Source organism: Pseudorasbora parva, chromosome 14 (assembly GCF_024679245.1).
Source record: "Pseudorasbora parva isolate DD20220531a chromosome 14, ASM2467924v1, whole genome shotgun sequence".
NCBI lineage: Eukaryota > Metazoa > Chordata > Actinopteri > Cypriniformes > Gobionidae > Pseudorasbora > Pseudorasbora parva.
The window spans coordinates 5,191,579-5,216,171 of record NC_090185.1 but is presented as its reverse complement, the minus strand read 5'-3'; the positions used below and the strand labels follow the sequence as shown (position 1 = coordinate 5,216,171).

General features: G+C 37.9%; 2 protein-coding genes across 2 annotated transcripts in view; one reads left to right on the top strand and one right to left on the bottom strand.

Annotated features, from left to right (window-relative positions):
• Nucleotides 1–41: 41 nt before the first annotated feature.
• ticam1 (TIR domain containing adaptor molecule 1) lies at nt 42–3,543 on the bottom strand. The gene is made up of 2 exons (XM_067414704.1): nt 3,315–3,543; nt 42–2,270 (listed from the first exon to the last, which is right to left on the bottom strand). Exon 2 carries the CDS (start codon nt 2,160–2,162, stop codon nt 516–518), a length of 1,647 nt encoding a protein of 548 aa, XP_067270805.1. The 5' UTR covers nt 2,163–2,270; nt 3,315–3,543; the 3' UTR covers nt 42–515.
• Nucleotides 3,544–4,207: 664 nt separating this feature from the next.
• The window catches only part of uhrf1 (ubiquitin-like with PHD and ring finger domains 1), a 42,533-nt gene continuing 22,147 nt past the window's right edge, over nt 4,208–24,593 (top strand). Inside the window, exons 1-7 of the mRNA XM_067415295.1 lie at nt 4,208–4,366; nt 6,070–6,232; nt 10,908–11,168; nt 11,610–11,755; nt 13,008–13,223; nt 19,363–19,478; nt 20,290–20,476. Coding sequence (XP_067271396.1) covers nt 6,080–6,232; nt 10,908–11,168; nt 11,610–11,755; nt 13,008–13,223; nt 19,363–19,478; nt 20,290–20,476 — 1,079 coding nt within the window. The 5' untranslated portion in view covers nt 4,208–4,366; nt 6,070–6,079. The remainder of the gene's footprint in view (nt 4,367–6,069; nt 6,233–10,907; nt 11,169–11,609; nt 11,756–13,007; nt 13,224–19,362; nt 19,479–20,289; nt 20,477–24,593) is intronic.

Genomic DNA, 24,593 nt, shown 5'->3' with positions numbered 1-24,593 from the left:
CACCAAAAGTGAAACAAATTTATTCAGAAATGAGCCCTCGGGCACAGCAATACAGAATATATTATCATAGTTTGTCATGAAAAAACATAATTGTAAATAATACAACAATCATATGTCAATGATTTTATTTATTTTATTAAAACAACTCTTTAGCTTACAGTAACACTATTAAAATGTAAGCAAAACCTTTTGTAAAAAGCAAAACGATTGTAATCAACATACAAAATGTTCATAATTGAAATTAAGCTTAGACTCAAATAATAAAAATAAAACAACCATGGGAAATACCGATAGCCGAAACTATGAGTTAATACAAATATATTCGATTTTTTCCTGTTTCACTTGCGATCCATATTTAGAGCCATATTTAATTTTGCAAACTTCAACATTACTCCTTCTCCAAACCCCGCCCCCAAAAACCCATCAGCCAACCGGATGCGAGCATGCAAAACCACTGACAGACAGAGAGTGTTCTGATTGGCTAAAGCAACAAATCACTTTAAACAGCAGCAGCTTTAAAAGTCAAACTCATCAGCGTTTTTAACATGGGTGGCATTCATCGTTGAGTGATTTCCGATCATAACGTTCTGCGCGTTCTCGATGTGGATGCACGACGATTGAGGCTGCCACGCGCCATGTTGCGGATACACTGCTCCATTCGACGGAGGTGGTGCCGATGGAGCACAAAACAAGTTATTCTGCCACATTTCATTTTCTAGTTTCAGTTGCGCAAATCTCTCAGTCTCTCGTTGTAGTTCTGCGTTTCTGACATTCTCCTCTTTTAGTCTCTTCTGTTCCTCAAGTAGTTTCTTCTTACGCTGTTTGATTAGCCAAATCTTCCTTTGATCGTCCACTTTGTCCCGTGCGATGGCCTTCGAGGCGTTGCGTTCGAATGTTCTGTTGCTTTCGTCGAGGGGGACTTTCGTCTGAAGCACCAACGGAAAGCTTTTGCGCGACAAACGGTTCTCGCGGGGTAGCAGCGGAATAACGGAGTTCAATTTGTGATGGTTTTCCAGCGAGTTCACGATGGCTGAATCAGCGGTGGTCACGCTAAGGTTGGATATGAAGTTTTGCGTGAGCAGCAGAAGAGCGAACGCTGAGTTTTCGATGGCGTCCTCGATGCATGCTAACGTTGACCTTCCCGGTTGGGCGAAGTCTTCCGAATATGTTGCACCAGTCGCGGAGATTATGCGCTCCAGTTTTACTCGGAGCCTTTGCGCCTCTTCCGCGTCTTCAGCTTCGTGGAGGATCACGAAGGCATAAAACATTTCTTCTACATCGATTTGGCTCGTCTCTGGAGAGCAAAAACTGTTAGCTTGAGTTGGTGGTTTGCGATCCTTAGCGTTAGCATCAATTGGGCTTTTGGATGTCACAAGTTGGGAGCTTCCGTGTTGGTCAAGACACTGCGCCGTATTTGATGCGTGTTTGACGTCCGCTGTCGGTAGTTGATTGTTTGTTTGTCGTAGTCGGTTTTGACTTGTCATACTTTCGCTATTTGTTGGCGTTCGTAAACTCAACGGCTTTGATTGTTCCATGCTGGTTTCGGTAGCAGTTGGCGAGCTAATTTCGAGACTATACGAACTGCAGCCTGAACTTGATTGCTGAGACAACAAAGGGCTACTGTTTCTGTCAGACACGTCTGGAGACGTCAGTTTGTAAGTAGAAAGTTCGGTGTCGGATTTATCGATAGCATCAGGGCCGCAGACTTGCTTTACTTCCTCCTCGACGTCTAAAGAACTCAAACCAGCCGTTCTGCTCGACGCAAGAGCTGCGCAGTATGCTTGATCTCGTAGCGACTCGTCGCACAATCTCTCCTGCACCAAAATTGCGAAAATTCTTGCGATATCCAGTAACGTTTTGGTGTCTGTTGCCTTAAATCCCTCAATATGTCTGGCATTCAAATGGTCTCCGTGCATTTTGACCATTTCAGCCAAGTAGCTTCCAATGCTGCTGTCGGCGTTAGCAGTTAGCTTAGCATGCGCTTCGCTGTTCCGCTTTAGGAGAATCAGGCACATGGCATGCACCAGCTCCCTGGGTCGTTCGCGGCCCATTTTGTAGGTCAGGCTGACCCATCGCTCCTCCGTCACCTGGGAAAGGATCTCAAACGCCTTGGCGAGAGTCACGAATCCTCGCTCCGTGAGATCTCCTCCATCTTCGGCCATTGTTTACACAAGAACGGATGATCCTACTTGAATATGTGCTCCCATATGACATGTTCAAGTCATTCTGTTCAGTTTGAAGTCACTTAGGCGAGCACGAGCTTCTGAATGCTGAAAGACAAAGTGAAAGTTGTTGTTGATTATGAGTCTGTTTAAATATTTCAATCAATATTTCATTATTTCAACACTTTCAGGCTATATATTTCATGTTCCAAAGATATTATAAATGATGTATAGTAAAATAGAATATTAAGAGTCAAATATGATCCTAATTATTTGTTTAATGAGTCATCGAGTCATGAATGGCTGTCAGCTGTGATGTTGACCAGATAATTAATAAATAAATACTACCGGTACACACCCAGGTAATGTTCTCATAACTTTATCTAATGACATGTCTTTTCTGATAAATAATTTTATCAGGGGAAAAAACATCACTAAGTTTATATATATATATATATATATATATATATATATATATATATATATATATATATATATATATATATAAAACTTTTATTTCTGCAGTTAGAGCATTGATATATAGAGTGGGAGAAGTTATTCAATTTCTTCCTAGGTCAGTTACAAAGAGAAGATCTTTTATCAACTCCCTGTCTTCATTTAATTCCAATGAGTTATATTTTCGTTGGAAAGTGTGTGTTTTCTCCACTCTGCTGCGATCTTTTTACTCTGTCCTAACTAGGATACCTCTCCAAGCAACTTAAATAATTTAGGAACACTTAGTCTACTAAGAACACTTTTAGAACACTTTTCTAATCACACTTATTCTGACACCCTTAAGACTAAAATTTAACTATGAGTGGCTTTATACATATTGCTCCAGGACTTTAATAATGTTCTACAAAAACATACGTCGATCATGGAAAGTTACCTGAATTTTTGTTGGAATTTCATATACCGTTTTAAACGTTACTACTTCAAAAAGTAACGCTCCGCGATGTTTAAGAGTGATAAAATGGAATGTAAACGTCACAGAAACACAACGTTTTAAATCTCTTTAAAATGTTTAAAATCCAACGTATTTTTCTGAACTCTAGCCTAATGGGAAGGTTGGCGAAACGTTCTTAGGACATATTTTTGTTAACTGAGTAATTTATATGATATTACAAGGAAACACAAACCCGTATGTCTTACCTTTGTAATGGTTCTGCGTTCATTCAGAACCAGGAAACTGGGAACATTCGCAGATGAAACAGCGAATCTCTCGAAAATTATTATCAAACACAAAGACGCGTATTTCCCCGGTTGTTTTATATCTAAAGCTTTAAGTGACACATTAATATTTATTAAGACTAAATGTTTTCTACTTTTCGCTTCCTCGTGTAATGCGGAAGAAGGTAAACACCGTGTGGACTTTGCAGGGCTTCACTAGTAGTTTACAATTACCAAAAGATGGCAGTAAAAATAACTGGGAAAATTTATACTAAGGTCTTAAATAAAACGACCTGTTTATGTCTAACGAATATACTTTTAAGTTATTTAGAAAACATTTTGAAAATATGTAGAGATTATAAAAGTCCGTTTTTAATTTAATACTTTTTAACGAGGCTTTTATATGATTCATTTGTTCTTGTATGAACAAGTGTACTGTATTTCTGTGTATTTTGCAAAATATAAATATACTGATTGTGTAATAATGGGGAATCGTCTTGATTTTTAATATCCACTTTTAATATGCATATTTAAAAATAAATTTAAAAAAAATACGATTTAGGAGTCACAAGACCCATAGGTTTGACTGTAAAAGTAAATTTGTATTTTACTTGTAAATTAATACGAATCAGAAATTACTGCTATTTATACAATTATTATAAATAACATACAAAAATCTTAAAATGCTTTTATTATATAATAGGGCACCAAATTGCGCGAGATTACAGCCAGTTCCAAGGAGCCAAACATGTGCGATAACGAGAGCAGGGTTTCGCGCGCTGAGCATAAGTAAAGTGAGTGACGTGCAGCCCGACCAATCAGCGAGCGGATCAGAACTCCTTTCCGCCAATCAGGAGCGTGCCGTGCCCGCGGCAGGAGGGGAAACACGTTGTTGAACACTTTATTGATTCGAGCCCCAGTTTCGGTGCGTTTCGCGGCAGGGTTGAACTGTAACAAAAGTGCAACATTTTCACACTTTTATCGCATTTATTGAATTAAAGTCACGTCTTCTGTTTCCAAGAAGAAGATTTCAGGTAAAGAGCGGCATTTAAAATCTCTTTCGGTTTATATTTAAATGTATTGTCTGTAAAATCACGCGCACGCGCCTTATTTTACTGTATAAATATTAATACATTTGCATATTAATCTCTTGCATGTTGATATTTATATAACCCATCGCGTTTTCAAATGTTTCTGTCTTTGAACTACAGTCATTTATTTCTTATCAGCATCAAATCTCAAATGAAGTCTAAAAGTCCTTATTTTTGGTTGTTATTTGCGGTTTTGTCATTCAATAATTTTAAATGTTTCTTATGAATGTCTTGTGTGTTGAATTAAGTAACCATAACAAACCAAAACAAGCCCATAAGAAACAAGAAAGTGTTTGTGAAGGTCTAACTCGATTAATGCTGTGCTTAAGAATGGGGGATTGTTGCATAAACCAATTTTATGTCATTGCAATTTAAATATTTAATAACTTTACGCGTGTTTTGTTATTCTTAGTTTAGATTTGACATTTAGGGGTCTGTTTTTGATACAAGACCACCCACGTCACGGCCAGCACACAACCCCTCATTTGAATGAACACGATTTGAGCAAAGTCCCGTTTAAACGGATTGGTTTCTATAAATAAACATTACGCCGACTTGTATAAAGTTTAAGTTTTATTCCAACTTCCTGTTGTTTAAAAAAGTCGCCAAAATAAAGACTGACGTTATTTCACCCGCTGCAGTCCCTTTGAGTGACGGTTATTTCCGCCAATAACAGGCGGGGTTTGGATGTCAACAAGGGTTTCTTACGCTATTGTTCACTATTACACTTTTATGAATGGAAAATTAACTCCGCCGTCCATTTTAGATTGAATCTGGATAGATACCATGGTAATACCGTGTTTTTTGGGCATGTACTATGTTTTTTGGCCATTTACCATGGTAATACCATGTTTTTTGTGCATGTACTATGATACCAAGTGCTTTGGACATGTACCTTGTTTTTTGGCCATTTATCATGGTAATACCATGTTTTTTTTGGACATTTACCATGGTAGTACTATTTTATTTGTACCATTTAATATGGTAAAACCATGTTTTGGGGTATTTACCATGGTAATACCATGTGTTTTGGACGCGTACCATGTTTTTTTCCCATTTACCATGGTAGTACCATGGCTTTTGGTACATGTACTTTGGTAATACCACATTTTTGGGGGCATTTACTGTGTTTTTTGGGTATTTACCATGGTAATACCATGTTTTTTGGCCATTCACCATGGAAATACCATATTTTACCATTGGTATTCTTTGACACATCTTTGAAAAACTACTGTATACAAGTATTGTAGGCGCTTGGATTTGGTACGGTGATATGCGTAAGGGTTTTAAAAATTTGTTATCGTAAATTGGAAAACATATGGAAAATATTGGTGAAATGGTGTGGGAATGCTTTTATATCAAAGTGCCTTAGATTTAACCAATCATCGATTTTACCGAGCTACCACCTGTTTTGTAAATGAAACCGGACTCTAAATGAAGTCGTTATGAATTGTAGATCTTTTTAAAGTATCAGTAAACCTCCAGAGGAGACGAATCGAGGAAAAAGCTGCCCGTGTTGCTCGCGTCACTGTGAAACAAACACCTTTTTCCTGCTGGTTTGAAGATCCTGGCTTCGGGCCATTGTTTGAGCTATAGAAAGGAAGACGGGGGTGTACGGTCTCACTTTCTGATGTCTCTTGTTCCAGGTTTGCCGCCATGTGGATCCAGGTGCGCACTATGGATGGAAAGGAGACCCATCGGGTCGACTCCCTGTCCAAGCTCACCAAGGTGGATGAACTGCGTGTGAAAATCTCCGAGCTCTTCAACGTCGAACCCGAAAGGCAGCGACTCTTTTACAGGGGCAAACAGGTGACGTGTGCCAATCGCAGGCGGTTTTACTGCCGTAATGTGACGGATCAATTTTCAGTCAATAAATGATAGAATTCCTGTTGCTTATTTGGCATAATTAGGCCCAATTGTAAGGTTGAATTGACTTGGAAGAAACTTTGGGTGGAAAGGGGCGTGGCTCGGTTTTATCTGTTAAATTGATATGTTCGAGGTGTTTCTTTACGTTTGAGGTATTTCGTGTTTCGTTATGTTTGAGGTGTTTCTTTACGTTTGAGGTATTTCGTGTTCCGTTATGTTCGAGGTGTTTCTTTACGTTTGAGGTATTCCGTGTTTCGTTATGTTTGATGTATTTCTTTACGTTTGAGGTATTTCGTGTTTCTTTACGTTTGAGGTATTTCGTGTTTCGTTATGTTCGAGGTGTTTCTTTACGTTTGAGGTATTTCGTGTTTCTTTACGTTTGAGGTATTCCGTGTTTCGTTATGTTTGAGGTATTTCTTTACGTTTGGGGTATTTCGTGTTTCTTTACGTTTGAGGTATTCCGTGTTTCGTTATGTTTGATGTATTTCTTTACGTTTGAGGTATTTCGTGTTTCTTTACGTTTGAGGTATTTCGTGTTTCGTTATGTTTGAGGTGTTTCTTTACGTTTGAGGTATTTCGTGTTTCGTTATGTTCGAGGTGTTTCTTCACGTTTGAGGTATTTCGTGTTTCGTTATGTTTGAGGTGTTTCTTTACGTTTGAGGTATTTCGGGTTTCGTTATGTTTGAGGTGTTTCTTTACGTTTGAGGTATTTCGTGTTTCTTTATGTTCGAGGCGTTTCTTTACGTTTGAGGTATTTCGTGTTCCGTTATGTTCGAGGTGTTTCTTTACGTTTGAGGTATTTCGTGTTCCGTTATGTTCGAGGTGTTTCTTTACGTTTGAGGTATTCCGTGTTTCGTTATGTTTGATGTATTTCTTTACGTTTGAGGTATTTCGTGTTTCTTTACGTTTGAGGTATTTCGTGTTTCGTTATGTTCGAGGTGTTTCTTTACGTTTGAGGTATTTCGTGTTTTTTTACGTTTGAGGTATTCCGTGTTTCGTTATGTTTGATGTATTTCTTTACGTTTGGGGTATTTCGTGTTTCTTTACGTTTGAGGTATTTCGTGTTTCGTTATGTTCGAGGTGTTTCTTTACGTTTGAGGTATTTCGTGTTTCTTTACGTTTGAGGTATTCCGTGTTTCGTTATGTTTGATGTATTTCTTTACGTTTGGGGTATTTCGTGTTTCTTTACGTTTGAGGTATTCCGTGTTTCGTTATGTTTGATGTATTTCTTTACTTTTGAGGTATTTCGTGTTTCTTTACGTTTGAGGTATTTCGTGTTTCGTTATGTTTGAGGTGTTTCTTTACGTTTGAGGTATTTCGTGTTTCGTTATGTTCGAGGTGTTTCTTCACGTTTGAGGTATTTCGTGTTTCGTTATGTTTGAGGTGTTTCTTTACGTTTGAGGTATTTCGTGTTTCGTTATGTTTGAGGTGTTTCTTTACGTTTGAGGTATTTCGTGTTTCTTTATGTTCGAGGCGTTTCTTTACGTTTGAGGTATTTCGTGTTTCGTTGTTTGATGGATTTCTTTACGTTTGAGGTGTTTCGTGTTCCGTTATGTTCGAGGTGTTTCTTTACGTTTGAGGTATTTCGTGTTTCGTTATGTTTGAGGTGTTTCTTTACGTTTGAGGTATTTCGTGTTTCGTTATGTTTGAGGTGTTTCTTTACGTTTGAGGTATTTCGTGTCTCGTTATGTTTGAGGTGTTTCTTTACGTTTGAGGTATTTCGTGTTTCTTTACGTTTGAGGTATTCCGTGTTTCGTTATGTTTGATGTATTTCTTTACGTTTGAGGTATTTCGTGTTTCTTTACGTTTGAGGTATTCCGTGTTTCGTTATGTTTGATGTATTTCTTTACGTTTGAGGTATTTTTCGTGTTTCTTTACGTTTGAGGTATTTCGTGTTTCGTTATGTTTGAGGTGTTTCTTTACGTTTGAGGTATTTCGTGTTTCGTTATGTTCGAGGTGTTTCTTTACGTTTGAGGTATTTCGTGTTTCGTTATGTTTGAGGTGTTTCTTTACGTTTGAGGTATTTCGTGTTTCGTTATGTTTGAGGTGTTTCTTTACGTTTGAGGTATTTCGTGTTTCGTTATGTTCGAGGCGTTTCTTTACGTTTGAGGTATTTCGTGTTTCGTTGTTTGATGGATTTCTTTACGTTTGAGGTGTTTCTTTACGTTTGAGGTATTTCGTGTTTCGTTATGTTCGAGGCGTTTCTTTACGTTTGAGGTGTTTCGTGTTTCGTTATGTTCCAGGTGTTTCTTTACGTTTGAGGTATTTCGTGTTTCGTTATGTTCGAGGCGTTTCTTTACGTTTGAGGTGTTTCGTGTTTCGTTATGTTCGAGGTGTTTCTTTACGTTTGAGGTATTTCGTGTTTCGTTATGTTCGAGGCGTTTCTTTACGTTTGAGCTCTTCAACGTCGAACCTGAAACCCAGTCAAATTGATTGGATAGTGAAAAATTTACCATTTATTTAACACATTTGCAAATAGGGCTGTAAACGATTAATCGGATCAAAAATAAGTTTGTTTATATAATGTGTGTGTACTGTGTATGCTTATGGATGTTTGAATGCACAAACAAACGTGTATATATATATATATTTATATATATATATATATATATATATATATATATATAATATATATATATATATATATATATATATATATATATATATATATATATAAAAAATATTTGAATTGCAAAAAAACATTTCATGTGTAAATTGTCATGTTTATTGACTAAACCAAATTTTAAAAATTGCCTCAATTCTACAATAAATGTATCGCTGGCCATTTCCTTTTGGTTTATTCACCAAGTTTGTCTCTTATACATTTAAATCATTAGCAACAAATTTAATGTGTTAATATATAATGAACAAAGTAAAAAAATAAATAAATAGATTTTAAAAAAAATCCAGGACAAACGTAGTGTTTGCCTGAAAAAGTAGGTTTGAGGTATTTCTTTTACATTCGTGGTATTTTTTATTTTTTTACGTATGAGGTGTTTCTTATTTCTTTAAGGTATTCATAATTTTGTTACATTTGATGCATTTCTTTATATTTGAGGTATTTCATTTTTCTTTAAGTTTGAGGTGTTTTTTTAACGTTTGAGGTATTTCGTGTTTCTTTACGTTCAAGGTGTTTATTAACGTTAGAGGTATTTCGTGTTTCTTTAAGTTCAAGGTGTTTCTTAACGTTTGAGGTATTTCGTGTTTCTTTAAGTTCGAGGTGTTTCTTTACGTTTGAGGTATTTCGTGTTTCGTTATGTTTGATGTATTTCTTTACATTTGAGGTGTTTCTTTACGTTTGAGGTATTTCGTGTTTCGTTATGTTTGATGTATTTCTTTACGTTTGAGGTATTTTGTGTTTCTTTACGTTCGAGGCGTTTCTTTACGTTTGAGGTATTTCGTGTTCCGTTATGTTCGAGGTGTTTCTTTACGTTTGAGGTGTTTCGTGTTCCTTAATGTTCGAGGCGTTTCTTTACGTTTGAGGCATTTCGTGATTCTTTACGTTCGAGGTGTTTCTTTACGTTTGAGGTATTTCGTGTTTCGTTATGTTCGAGGTGTTTCTTTACGTTTGAGGTGTTTCGTGTTCCGTTATGTTCGAGGTGTTTCTTTACGTTTGAGGTGTTTCGTGTTCCGTTATGTTCGAGGTGTTTCTTTACGTTTGAGGTGTTTCGTGTTTCTTTACGTTCGAGGTGTTTCTTTACGTTTGAGGTGTTTCGTGTTTCGTTATGTTCGAGGCGTTTCTTTACGTTTGAGGTGTTTCGTGTTCCGTTATGTTCGAGGCGTTTCTTTACGTTTGAGGTGTTTCGTGTTCCGTTATGTTCGAGACGTTTCTTTACGTTTGAGGTGTTTCGTGTTCCGTTATGTTCGAGGTGTTTCTTTACGTTTGAGGTGTTTCGTGTTCCGTTATGTTCGAGGTGTTTCTTTACGTTTGAGGTGTTTCGTGTTCCGTTATGTTCGAGGTGTTTCTTTACGTTTGAGGTGTTTCGTGTTCCGTTATGTTCGAGGTGTTTCTTTACGTTCGAGGTGTTTCTTTACGTTTGAGGTATTTCGTGTTTCGTTATGTTCGAGGTGTTTCTTTACGTTTGAGGTGTTTCGTGTTCCGTTATGTTCGAGGTGTTTCTTTACGTTTGAGGTGTTTCGTGTTCCGTTATGTTCGAGGTGTTTCTTTACGTTTGAGGTGTTTCGTGTTCCGTTATGTTCGAGGTGTTTCTTTACGTTTGAGGTGTTTCGTGTTTCATTATGTTTGATGTATTTATGTGTGAGGTGTTTCGTTATGTTCGAGGCATTTCGTATTTTTTATGTTTGATGTATTTCTTTACGATTTAGGTATTTCATGTTTCTTTACATTTGAGGTGTTTCTTAGTTTTTATGTTTGATGTATTTCGTTTTCTTGTATATTTGAGGTATTTAGTATTTAGTTTTAGGTATTTGAGGTATTCTTTACTTTTGATTTTGATTTATTTTTTACATTTGAGGTATTTCATGTTTCTTTAAGTTGTTGCTACACTAGGCTCTAAAGAAATTTGTAAATTGTTTTATTTGTGTAAGTCTTTCATACTTTACACAATGTTGTTTTAACATTTCATTTATAATTTGCCCCTTTCTTTTTCCATGTTAGATGGAAGATGGTCACACCATCTTTGACTATAACGTGGGTCTGAATGATATCGTTCAGCTTCTAGTACGACAGGCACTTGCGCCTGCGCCTCTATCGAAAGACAAAGAGGCGGAGCTGTCCGATTCGGACTCCGGCTGCGGATCGGCCCAGAGTGAGTCGGATAAAGGATCCACGCATGGTGAGAACGACGGCCAAAGCGCCGGAACCTCAGCCCAGACCGACCCAGCAGACCTCATCGACCCAGGCTTCGGGTCTTACAAGGTGAGATGGGTGGGAAAATCAACCTCAAATACGTCATTCTTGTGCAAATTGTGGCATCCGATAAAGCAAATCAAGTTAAAAATGGTTGATTCCAATATAAACATCTCGTTGGCATTTTCTTTTTTTTGCTCATGAAGTTTCTAAGTCTCTAAACTTTAGTGATTTAAATTGTATAATGAACAACAAGTTTGATTAACTTTAATCTTAGTTCAAATTAAATGCTACAAGTGTTTGTACAATTTATGTATTAAATACATTTTTAAGTGGTTTTTTTTTGTTACACTAGTCTCTAAAATTATCAAATTTGTGTAAATCGTGTTCATAATCACTTTGTTTGTAAAATCACGAATTTGCTTTGCGTGAATCGTTGTGTGCGAGCGAATCACTGTCTGTTAGTCTTTATTTTTGATGTTCAAAATGTAACATTTGAACTCTTTTCAGATAAATGAGTTGGTAGATGCTCGAGATTTGAACATGGGCGCCTGGTTCGAGGCGCAGATCGTCAACGTGTCGAAAGCCGCAAAGACTTCTGGGGAAGATGGAGGAGCTGATGAAGAGGAGATCATTTACCATGTCAAATATGAAGAGTAAGTCTTTAATAAGAGTGAAGTTATTCACTACAGATACTACACTGATTCTGATCATGAATCCACTGCAAGATAGCCTTGGTCTTGGTTGTAATTTTGAGTCTAAAGGCGGGCGTACACTATTCAGACACTCGGGGGGGTCGTGAGATATTGCACATGCAACGAGTCAGTTAAAGGACAACTCCGGCCAATTTTTAAGTTTATCTTGATCGTTATATCTTTGCGTTCCCACGGGGCTTCAGTGCGAGACACAGCTAGCCGGCTAAAACAGGTGAATTTAAACAATGGCTAAGTGGCTAAACGCATCTCATTGTCATGTGAGGGCCCTGTTCATGTTGGACGGACATTTTAATTGCATTTTGTGTCTGTTAAGAGGCTCAAAGACACCCTTTACGTCTACGGTTTATGCCCCCAAAGCGCCATTTTAGCTGGGGGGGGGGGGGGGGGGGGGCTCTGGGCATTAACTGTAATAACTCCGTGTTGCAAACACCAATCCGGTTCGGTTTTGTTTTCTATAGACTGTACTCACAAAGATATAACGATCAAGATAAACTTAAAAATTCGCCGGAGTTGTCCTTTAACTTGATAATCGGATCAAAGCTGTGTGTGTGTGTCTAACCCAGGCTTGCAGATTGCTGCATTGAGTAAAAAGCAAGATATTGTTCTGTGTCAGCAATCATAGGCAGTCTGCATGTTTGGAGAAGACGCTGTCACCTTTATCCATAGCCTATTGATTTGTGTGGTTGTGACTGTTTGTATTGTCAGGTTAAACATGATAAGCTCTCTGTGAATATTTGAGTGCTGGGTTTTAATCAGTATTTGCTATAGCTTAATAATACTCATAGATCTAGCCTATGTGACATGGTTTTGCATGATTTGGCAATAGGGGACAGCCATACACTGGTGAAAATCAGGTGTTTTTCCTCCCCAAGTTTTTTTTAAACACGTTTAAAAATGATCGGGAGGTGCTCGTCTCGTATTATCTCCACGATGTCCACGCGAGAGAAGAAAGTCCTCTGCGGGCTCATACGACAGCACAAATCGTACCGTGTACGCCCGGCTTAAATTGAATGAGAATAATGGCAAGAACTGTTCTGGTGAGCTGCTTTTCTTCCCTCCAGTTTAAACCGACTCGTGCACCTGTTAACATGAAGTTTCAGTTCTTCCTTTCATCTGTGTCTTCAACATTTGATCAAAGGCTGTCTGTTTGAGCATCCCGTGCCATCTGAATGTTAATCTGTGCTCTGTGCAGTTATCCCGAGAATGGCGTGGTGCAGCTGCGCGGTAAAGACGTTCGTCCGCGAGCACGCACGGTCTATCAGTGGCACCAGCTGGAGCAGGGCATGATCGTGATGGTCAACTACAACCCGGATGAGCCCAAAGAGCGCGGCTACTGGTACGACGCCCAGATCCAGAGGAAGAGGGAGACGCGCACCCAGCGCGAGGTTTTCGGCAAGATCCTGCTCGGGTAGGGTGACACTTTTAAAGGGTTACTTCAGCGATTTATCATTAAGGGAAGTGTATGTGAGATTGTGGCCAAAACTGGTACTGCAATCACTTTCAAATGACTGTAGAGCGGTGTATCCCCCTCCCTCTGACTCGAGGTTGCCAGATTGGCTGCTGGATCAGCAGGAACGTTTGTAGATTTGCAGCTGTGCTAACTAGAGAAGATCTGGCAACCCGGAGGTCCAAACTACTGACTTTGTGATTGGTCGATTAGGTGGAGGGCGGAGCTTCAGGCCAAAACATGTCAACATCAACATCAGTTGAGCTGCGACAACAACTTTATAATGACAATATCCTGGCCGGACTACTGCTGTCAGTGATAGAAGTATTTGACTTTAACATGGTTTCTTAATGTCTAGTGACATCTCAGGGCTATTTTATGATTAATATAAATACATTTCTTACATACAGTTCCATTAAACTTTGTATCTGTAGAAACCCGCAACTATAATTGAATGATCGTGTTATCAAGTTTACTAAACAAGAATTTAATATTAAGTTACTTACATTTTAGACACACTATTGCCCATTTTTACTCCATTTCGCCAATGAGAATAGTTCAAAACAAAGTCACAGCACTGTATCGCGTCTCTCTGAGCAACACGCAGTGCTTCCTTAATGAATGAATCTGCTTTTTGAACGAATCATTTGTATCAATGATTCAGTGACTAAGATTCAAATAGTTAAATGATTCATTTCTGAATTAATCATTGCTTTTTTATTTTTATATATATATATATATATATATATATATATATATATATATATATATATATATATATATATATATATATATATATATATATATATATATATTAGGCTCTGGACTTGCACTTAAACTTAAACTTAATTGTTAATTAAGATTAATTACGCAAAAAATAAATAACATAATTTTAACCACACTTATTTTTGCCCCCCGGAACGTTTTTCAATGAATGAGTTTTGACGGACCAATGGCCCCGTGGATGGGAAATTTTGTTTTAAAAAACGAGAGGATGGAAGCGTCGACAAGAGCATGGCTGTGTGCAAGCTATACAAAAAGGAATTAGCGTATCACCGCAGCACATCAAGCCTCAAATATCACAAAAATGATTTTGCTACACTTAATGGCAAACATTGCACTGGTCTGCTGGACTGAAATAAACAATATTTTGTTGATTAAGCTTATGTATTCAGTCATTATTCAATGGTAAACTAAAAATGCATGTTAAAAATTACTTCTCAATGTTCTCAGGTCAAATATTTATTTGCAATTAAAATGCGATTAATTTCGATTAATTAATTACAAAGCCTTTAATTAATTACAGTAATTTTTTTTATCGAGTCCCGGCCCATATATATATATATATATATAAACAAACAAACAAACAGTCTCAGCAAAATATCGTCTAATTGTCGTTATCGTGAAATAATTTTTTGTCGCTATCTTACACCCCTACGTGAGACTCATTGGACTCGCACTATATTGAACAGACACATTCAGTTTTTAATTAGTGTCTGTTCTCTAACTGAACTAAATTGTTTTACTATGAAAACGACAGTAGGGGCGTTGCCGCGGAGGGCAAGTAATCCAGTAGCGGCGGCTTTGGGAGTGGCCACGTAGGGCAGCGACGCAAGTGCATTCTGGGAGTTGTTGTCTTTCATCCGCATGAGCCAAACATACATTTTATGGCTTTTCTCTGTCTAGAAGGCACCAATATAAAACTAGTTTCACATTTCTACGACATTAATGACCCAGTTCAAACACACATTCATCTTCTACCCCTTTAAGCTTGGGACATACTCTGCAAGAGCAAAGAAGTTTGTTTGTTTTCTCGAGGTGGCAAGAACAAGAACAAAGTTCGTTCCGGCCAGTACATTCATACTTCACGAGAAAAGCAGGTGCCAATCATCTCCGTTTCTCCGCATTAACCCCGCCCACTTTAAATGCATGACCAATCACACAATAGTTCTCGGACACTCACAAGAAAAAAAAGTTTTGTTCAGGCGACGTGTCGAGAACAAGCTGCGAGAACTCCCAAACCAGGCCTGCGAGAACAACATTACTTCATTTTGTTCTCTGTTCATGCGACGTATATTGTAGTCTTTATCCTTCAATGACTGCTTCGCTTGCACTTCCTGCAGCCGAGCTTTTGACCAGAGCGTGTGTGCGGATAACAAACAGTCAGCTTGTGTAAATCCATCATAAAGGGTTCAACGCAAGAACAAATGTGTAAAATTTGTCTAACCACGTTTTGCATAAAACTTTGTTTATTGAGCAAATCAAGTAAAAAAAGCCTTTTTGGTTCATTCATTAAATTTGTCTTGGGTTTGTAGATAAGGAGTTTTTTGTACTTTTACTTAATCGGCTTTTTAAAATATTAGTTTTAGTTTTTTTAGTCTAATGATGCTTGCTTCACTGATAGTGACAGCTCTTTAGATCTCATATTGAGAGTTGACAGCAACAGTTTCCAAATGCAAATGGCACCTTTGAAATGAACTTTGAACCTTATATCTGCTCCTTGTAAATGGGATAATGAGGGAATAACACACTTGGCCATGGAACAGCTCCGCAGCCAATTGTCCCATTGCTTTTGGTCCGTTAAGAAGTGGGAGGCACATGTACAAACTGTCGTAATTCCTACACCGTTCACCTGATTTGGATGTAAACACTGTCGAGGGTAACTAGTCACTAAGTAATTAGTTACTGTAATTTAATTACTTTTCCCTTGAAAAAGTAAAGTAAGGGATTACTTTAATTAGTTATTTCTGATAAAATATAATTATACATAATTCAATAGTGGAATTAACATCAACATTTAAAGTCTAATTTTAAAATATGTTTTTATGTATCCTTCTTACATTTTTAATACTTTGGTCAGTTAATACGAGTAATTTATGTAGTTTTATATTATGTATTTAAATGAATTAAGAGCCGTTGCATGTCTATCCTTGAATTGCTTAACTCGAGGTTGATATAGGATTTAGAAAGTAATTAAAAAGTAATTAGTACTAAGTAATTTAATACTTTTTGGAGGGAGTAATTTGTACAGTAATGTAATTACACTATTGAAGATGTAATTAATTACTTTTTTTTTAAGTAACTTAACCAACACTGGATGTAAATACCCTCAAATTACAGCTAAAAGTCTGCAGTTGAAGCACATCTTGTTAGTTTCATAACTAACAAGTTCAAATTCATTGTCATCGTGTATAGAGCCAAAAAGAAAAGAATTGTGTCGATGTCCCAAAATTAATGGACCTGACAGTATAATGTTAAATATAATGATGCAATGGGGGAATATTTGTTGATCCTAATAATAATACACAAATAATATTTTAATAGTAAAAAAACAAACCTCTTTGTTGGTTTAAAATATCGGGATACGTATTGTATCGTGAGTTCAGTATCATGATATATGTCGACTCGTGACATGAGTGTATCGTTACACCCCATCTCCTATATTTAAGTTATGAGCTATAATCATTTTAATTGTGTAATGAACTAAGTTCATTATAGTTCACTTAGTAATGCAATTTTGTTATTAAATATTAATAAAACGGTTAGTTTGTTGCCCTAAGCTCTAAAATCATCCGTAAATGGTTGATTTTGTGTAAAGTGTTCATAAATGTAAAATAAAAAAAATGTTTTATGAACAATCACTTTTCATGCAACGTCAGTTATCAGAACAAAATTGAGTTAATTTGCTCGTGAAACCACGTTTAATAAGGTTGGCTCCAAGTAACTGTTAATTAAATTTATCTACAAAATTAAGAATTGTTTTTTTTAAGCGTTTATTATAGTTAACTAAATTTTATCATGCAGTTGTTTATATAATATTTTAACATTAAAAATTGTAAGGCCGCCCAAATCGTCTCAATGGAGGCTAACGATCGGCGGGTGAAGGTCGCTGCGCGTTCGGTCTTTTCAGCGGGGCAAAGGAATTTTATTCAAATTTCTCTTTATCTGACTCCATTTAATTATAATTTAGGTTAGAATGCCAATTGGTTATTTGGTCATTATATTTAATAGTTTAAGTACACGTTTAATTTTTCTCTTTAACCCTTTGTTGAAATTATACCCAACCTGAATAATTCCAGAGCAAGTCAGAATCAATCAAAGTGTAACAATTTATTAACAGTCAGGTAAATGTATGAAGCCAATTACATAATCAATTCAAAGATAATACATATATAACATCAAATACTCTGAAGTAAAGAATGAAATGTATACCTGACTTCTGAAAATTACATAATGCTGGGTTATCTTTAAGATGTCCAGCATTACGGGCTGACCTGTTTAAAGTGTCAAGCCCTGAGCTCTTTGCAGCATTCCCTTAACCCCTTAGGCGCCAGAGGTTTTTTCCTAAAACGTTCGATATTGACATCTTAATTTAAAAAGGCTATATCTTAAAAGTGATAAAAGATAGAAACTTTCTGTAAATTAGAGAAATATTAAGGAGGACCATAAGTTTATGTAGAGATTACATTTTCCCATCTAATTTGCATATTATGATGTCATATAATAGCCCCCTGCCCCGTGTCACAGCGCGTCTACTCGCGTCCAGATCTGCCTCACGCGCCGCAGAGTCTGCACAGCGTCTGGACCACTGTTATTGTCATTTTGACTCCCCACCCTGGCTCCACGTTGCCCTCGAACTTGCTTATGAATACTTCGACCTCTTCTAACATACCCAGTGGCGTTAGATAAAGTCTCCACCAAAATACTGTCGCCGCGATCGCGGAGATGCGCGCGGTGAGAAGACGCGCGCTTCATGGTGAGCGCGGCAAAAATCTCCCGCAGCCGCCGCGTTCTCAACACTAACACACCTGCTAACTTCGCGATGAACACTCGGACCCCGGGAAACATTATTCCCACCACTGACATTGGGCAAAGGACCATCTACATTGGGCAAATGATCCACCGTTTGTGCTTAGTGTAACGTTAGGTTTAGTTTCACTTTCAGAATCACCGTCATCTCACATTTCCCTTCAGAATCAGGGTCCGCGAATAGAAGACCCAACACTTCATTGTGGGTAAGCTTTATTGATGCCATTAGAACATAATAATAGTAATAATAGTCTAATGCAAATACTCGCTGACGTTGACAATGCTCTGATAAAACGGCTCACTCGCACGTCAGCTCCGCTTTTGTTTACACTGATTCAATGCGCTCTTGCTCGTATATTTTGTATAGGATCATGATGTTTGTATGAGTCAGGGATGAAGTACAACATGTCTACCATCTAGTGGAGGGGAGGTTGAATGAAATTTGACACCCTATTTGACAAAATCGGCCGTTTTATTCAGTGACGCATCTTGTCGAGTAAACTCGACCGTGGCGCCAAGAGGGTTAAATACCCAGAAACAAATGCACAAACTCTTTGAAGTGTAAACACGAGTTCACAATGGGAATTTGCCTTAATCAAGACTTGTATTGATGCAAAGGCCAAATGGCTGAAAGCCACACCCACCAAACTAATACAATATATCTCTAAACTCTTAAAACATTGATTATCTTTTGGTTAACTTCTGTGGGGATGAGATCTTTGTACCAGTCGCACTGAGACATTTCAAACGATATCAAACACATGTAATACTGTATCGTGTGGATTGACATTGTGATATAGAGATTCTGGGTGTATTTTCAGTGATCTCAGCATGAGCGAGGGAAGGAATTGGGGGGGAGAGGGAGTCAACAGGGAAAGATGTAGATTAGCTGATACTGAGGTGAAACTCCAGTGGTGTGTGAGGGACAGTTCAGATGTTCATTTCCTTTATTTTCTCAGAGAGTCCTTGTTCCTCATTCAGACATTTCGGCATCTACTAGTTTTATTAGTCTTGGCTTGGCTCTAAATTTGTAAATTCTTGAATTTGTTTAAATGTCTCGTAAAATCATTGTTGTACAAGAACTCATGTGTAAAACCGCTTTTTACGCAAAGTGCAAAATTTGTTAGTTGCTCATGAAACGATTGCGCAAATTGCCGTCATTCAGTGTGCAAATCATTTCTAAGTTGTTGAACTTGTTGATGGTGTTGGTTTCACTAAATGTCTTGCTAGCCATTTTGTCTGCTTGATCGTGAAGTTTGTCTGCGTTTTTATTTTTTTTAAATTCCTACAGGGACGCTGGGGATTCTCTGAACGATTGCCGCATAATGTTCGTGACTGAAATCTACAAGATTGAAGAGCCAGGAAGTTCAGATGATCCAGGAGCCGCTTCAGACAGCCCTCTCAAGAGTGAGTACCAAACCAGAGTTATCAGTATCGGTGCAAATGTTAGGGTTAGTTCACCCAAAAATGTATTAATTAATTACTTACTTTACCCTCCTGTGGTTGGACAGCCGTCAGACCTCCGCTCATCTTCACACACAGATGAAGATATTAGTGTTGAAATCCGATGGCTCAGAAAGGCCTTCATTGACACCAATGTCATTTCCTCTCTCAAGACCCATAAAGGCACTAAAGACGTCGCTACAAAGCCCATCTCACTACAGCGGCTCGACAATCATTTATGAAGCGGCGAGAAGAGTTTTAGTGCGCAAAAAAACAATAAATAACGACTTATATAGTGATGGGCCGATTTCAAAACAAAGCTTTGAACCGTTATGAGTCAGTGAATCGATTCATGATTCGGATCGTGTGTCAAACTGCTGAAATCACGTGACTCTGGCGATCCGAATCATGAATCGATTCACTGATTCATAATGGTTCAAAGCTTTGTTTTGAAATTGGCCCATCACTATATAAGTCGTTATTTAGTTTTTGTGCGCACTAAAACTCGCCGCTTCATAAACGATCGTAGAGCCGCTGTAGTGAGATGGGCTTTGTAACGACGTCTTTAGTGCCTTTATGGGTCTTGAGAGAGGAAATGACATTGGTGTCAATGAAGGCCTTTCTGAGCCATCGGATTTCAACACTTCACACAATCTGTGTGTGAAGATGAGCGGAGGTCTGACGGCTGTCCAACCACATTAGGGAGAGGAATTAATGACAATTTTCATTTGTGGGTGAACTGACGCTTTAAAGTGCCTCGTTTCTGTCAAATCAGGGTCAAACGGACCTGAGTGCAAGGTCTGCAAAGACGACCCAAAGAAGAACTGCCGCGTCTGCAACTGTCACGTGTGCGGCGTGAAGCAGGATCCCGACAAACAGCTGCTGTGCGACGAATGCGACATGGCTTTCCACACCTACTGTCTGAACCCGCCGCTCACCAACATACCCACAGACGAGGACTGGTAAACGAGTCTCTAATTACTCTTCCTCCATCTAATACAGTGCTATGGCTCGCCAGGTCTCTCACCCTTTACCAAGAAATAGGAGCCAGTTACAATTCCCTACTGACGTTAAAGGGATAGTTCACCCAATATTAAAAATGACCCCATGATTTACTCATCCTAGGTGTATATGACTTTTTTTCTTTTAGACGAATATAATCAGAGTTATATTTTAAAAGTCCTGGCTAATCCAAATGAGGGATATGGCCCCCCCCAAAAAAATCACATTTCTGTATTTTTTTTGGTTGAATGGCGATACGCGGTATATATCCCGGTATTTTCTACATTTTTCTATTTGGATAAAGAAAAATATCTGTATAATAAATATTTTTTTCACGTCCTGCCTAATGATGTCCTAAAAACAATGTTGAAATTAAAGACTATAAGCAAAGAGAGTGAATGTAAGGATCATTTAGTTTTTAAATTCACTAAACATGAAAATAAAAACAAGCATATTATGCATATATTATGATGGTCACTAAAAAAATGTACTTGTAGGTCTGAAATTCCACATATGGCTCATTTATTTGTCCAACAACAATTATTTATTTAAAGGAGCACTCCACTTTTTTTGAAAATAGGCTCATTTTCCAAGTCCCTTAGAGTTAAACAGTTGAGTTTTACAGTTTTTGAATCCATTCAGCCGATCTCTGTATCAGGCGGTAGGGCTGGACGATATGGCCAAAATTCATATCACGATATTTTTCTTAATTTCGGTCGATACGATATAATTCCGATATCGATATGAACTATATAAAAGCTTTAGAAAAAACTACTAAGAACTGCCACAAAGGATGTCTGTACCTACAAACTTCTGAAAAATGTATTTGCCAAGTCTATGAATAGTCCTCCTATAAAACTATATAATATTTTAGAAATAAAACCAGTACAAATAAATTAATGTTCACCTTTTATTTGTATTTAGCCTTTATATGAAAAAGAAATGTGAAATCAACATCAAATAAACATAAGACTCTCACTTTATTAATATCTTTAAGTTTAAACTATAATATAGGCTGATTATATTATTCTTAATATAGATTAAACAAAAGTGCTTCAGCCAGGATTCAGCCTGACTCAGAATATTCTAGCGGATGGATCTGCTTCAGATGATGGATCTGCTTCACAGCGTACAGCGCTCCTGTGCCGCAGACGCAGTTTATTGAGCATTTTCTTTTAAGTTTTAAATTTCAGTGAAGAACAATTCATAGCGCTCTATTTTCCATTTATGCAAAATTATAGCATATATTTAATGCTGCATTTATTTAATTAAAAATGCAGTAAACAACGTAATACAGTGAAATATTCTGATCTACATCATCTGTTCACTACGTGAATATATAGTAAAGTGTCATTTATTTCTGTGATCAAAGCTGAATTTATCATCATTTCTCCAGTCTTCAGTGTCACTCATCATTCTCATATTAGGATTTGATCCTCAACAAACATTGTTTATTATTAATAGTGTTGAAAACAGTTTTGTTGCTCATGATGCTCCTTCATTGCTTTCATATATTGTCGCAAAATCGTCTGACTGAGCGCCCTCCTCATATTTAGATGCGAATAAAATGACAGGTCATGCATAGATTATTTTTTGTCTCTGAAATTAAATCTTGATGTATTCACGTTGGTTTCTATGTATACACTTGCCCGTGACCTCAAGAAGCGCGCAATCAACCGAGGTTAGAGAAAGCGGTCTTTAGCGTCTCTGTTAACTTGCTCGCCCTCGCTCCAGTTAACGCCGTTTCGAATCCCGCTCTGAGCGGGTCGACTAGGACCGGTGAGACCCAGTAAAAGTGCGGGGGATGAAAAAACACTTTATTAAAAGTGCCGGGGGACACGCCGAACCACTTCCACCCCACTGAATTAACGTTAGTCTTTCTCATATCAACTATTTCTTTCTCCTTACTTGTGGAAGTTCGTTCAGTCACATTTGTGTTGCGGTCAGGGAAACTCTTTTTGTAGCTAAAACTTGCCGCGTTGGATCTATCAGCCTACTACTGCTGAGCACTGGCTGTGTTTCTGTGGTGTACGTCATCACGCAAGTAGCCAATCATGTTCTGCTCTTTCTGACGGCTGCACCCTGATCGTCAGTCAGTGAGGAATGCTGTAATGTACATATCGAAATATCGGAAATGTGTTTAAAAATCATATCACCGTTATTGAAAAATTATATTGCGATATATATTGATATTGAATTATTGTCCAGCCCTAGTATCAGGCGGTAGCACTTTTAGCGTAGCTTAGCATACATCATTGAATCAGATTAGACCACTAGCATCACTCTCAAAAATGACCAAAGACTTAATTTTTTTCAAAGATAATATTTTTCCCATTTAAAACATTACTATTCCGTAGTTACATCATATACTAAGACCAACGGAAAATGAAACTTTTTGATTTTTGACCAATTATAGGCTATTCTCTCATTCCTGTGTAATAATCAGGGGACTTTGCTGCCATGCTGTGGTGCAGCAGCGCAGTGATATTACACAGAAAATACCTAGCTATATCGGCCTAAAAAAATTGTGTTTTTAATTTTCCCTTCGTCTTAGTACACGATATAACTACAGAAGAGTAATTTTTTAAATAGGAAAATATAGTAAAAGTCTTTTGAGTGCGATGCTAATGGTCTAATCCAATTCAATAATGTATGCTAAAAGTGCTACCGCCTAATACAGAGATCGGCTGAATGGATTCAAAAACGGTAAAACTCAACTGTTTAACTCTAAGGGACTTGGAAAATTAGCCTATTTTCAAAAAAAGTGGAGTGCTCCTTTAAAGGAAGCCTGAAGTTTAGCGGATATTTACTTTTAGAAGGCTCGTCCTCTCCTGACAGCAAAATTATTTGCTGGACTTTATAACGTACACGTCACAGGTATAGTCTCCATCTGAAAACGTTATGCACTGAGGAAAGCACCACATTTCAAATGTAATAACCACTGCAAATATTTATCTGTCTGTCAGCACAAGTAGCCGTTCTGACAGGGCAAGCTGCTTTAAACTCTAGGGGTTAACTATATCTAACCATATCCAGTTATTTTGAAGCCCTTAATATAAAGCGTGTCATGTTGAGGACGAATTGTATCATGCACTTCTCCTGTATCAGCTCACTCTGCACACATGCATCCGTCCGTCATAAAAGTACATGCATCGGTCCTTCATAAAAGTACATGCATCCGTCCGTCATAAAAGTACATGCATCCGTCCGTCATAATAGTGCATCTATCCATCACAATAGCGCATCCGTCCGTCATAATAGTGCATCCGTCCGTCATAAAAGTACATGCATCCGTCCGTCATAATAGTGCATCTATCCATCACAATAGTGCATCCGTCCGTCATAAAAGTGCATCTGTCCATCATAATAGTGCATCTATCCATCATAATAGTGCCTCCGTCCGTCATAAAAGTGCATCTATCCATCATAAAAGTGCATCTATCCATCATAAAAGTGCATCCGTCCATCATAAAAGTACATGCATCCGTCCGTCCGTCATAAAAGTACATGCATCCGTCCGTCATAAAAGTACATGCATCCGTCCGTCATAAAAGTACATGCATCCGTCCGTCATAATAGTGCATCTATCCATCATAATAGTGCATCCGTCCGTCATAAAAGTACATGCATCCGTCCGTCATAAAAGTGCATCTATCCATCATAATAGTGCATCCGTCCGTCATAAAAGTACATGCATCCGTCCGTCATAAAAGTACATGCATCCGTCCGTCATAAAAGTACATGCATCCGTCCGTCATAATAGTGCATCTATCCATCATAAAAGTGCATCTATCCATCATAAAAGTGCATCTATCCATCATAATAGTGCATCCGTCCGTCATAAAAGTACATGCATCCGTCCGTCATAAAAGTGCATCTATCCATCATAAAAGTGCATCCGTCCGTCATAAAAGTGCATCCGTCCATCATAAAAGTGCATCTATCCATCATAATAGTGCATCCGTCCGTCATAAAAGAACATGCATCCGTCCGTCATAAAAGTACATGCATCCGTCCGTCATAAAAGTACATGCATCCGTCCGTCATAATAGTGCATCTATCCATCATAATAGTGCA

Excerpts from the sequence above, each read along its gene's own strand:
- ticam1 (XM_067414704.1), bottom strand. The coding sequence starts at position 2,162 with ATGGCCGAAGATGGAGGAGATCTCACGGAGCGAGGATTCGTGACTCTC.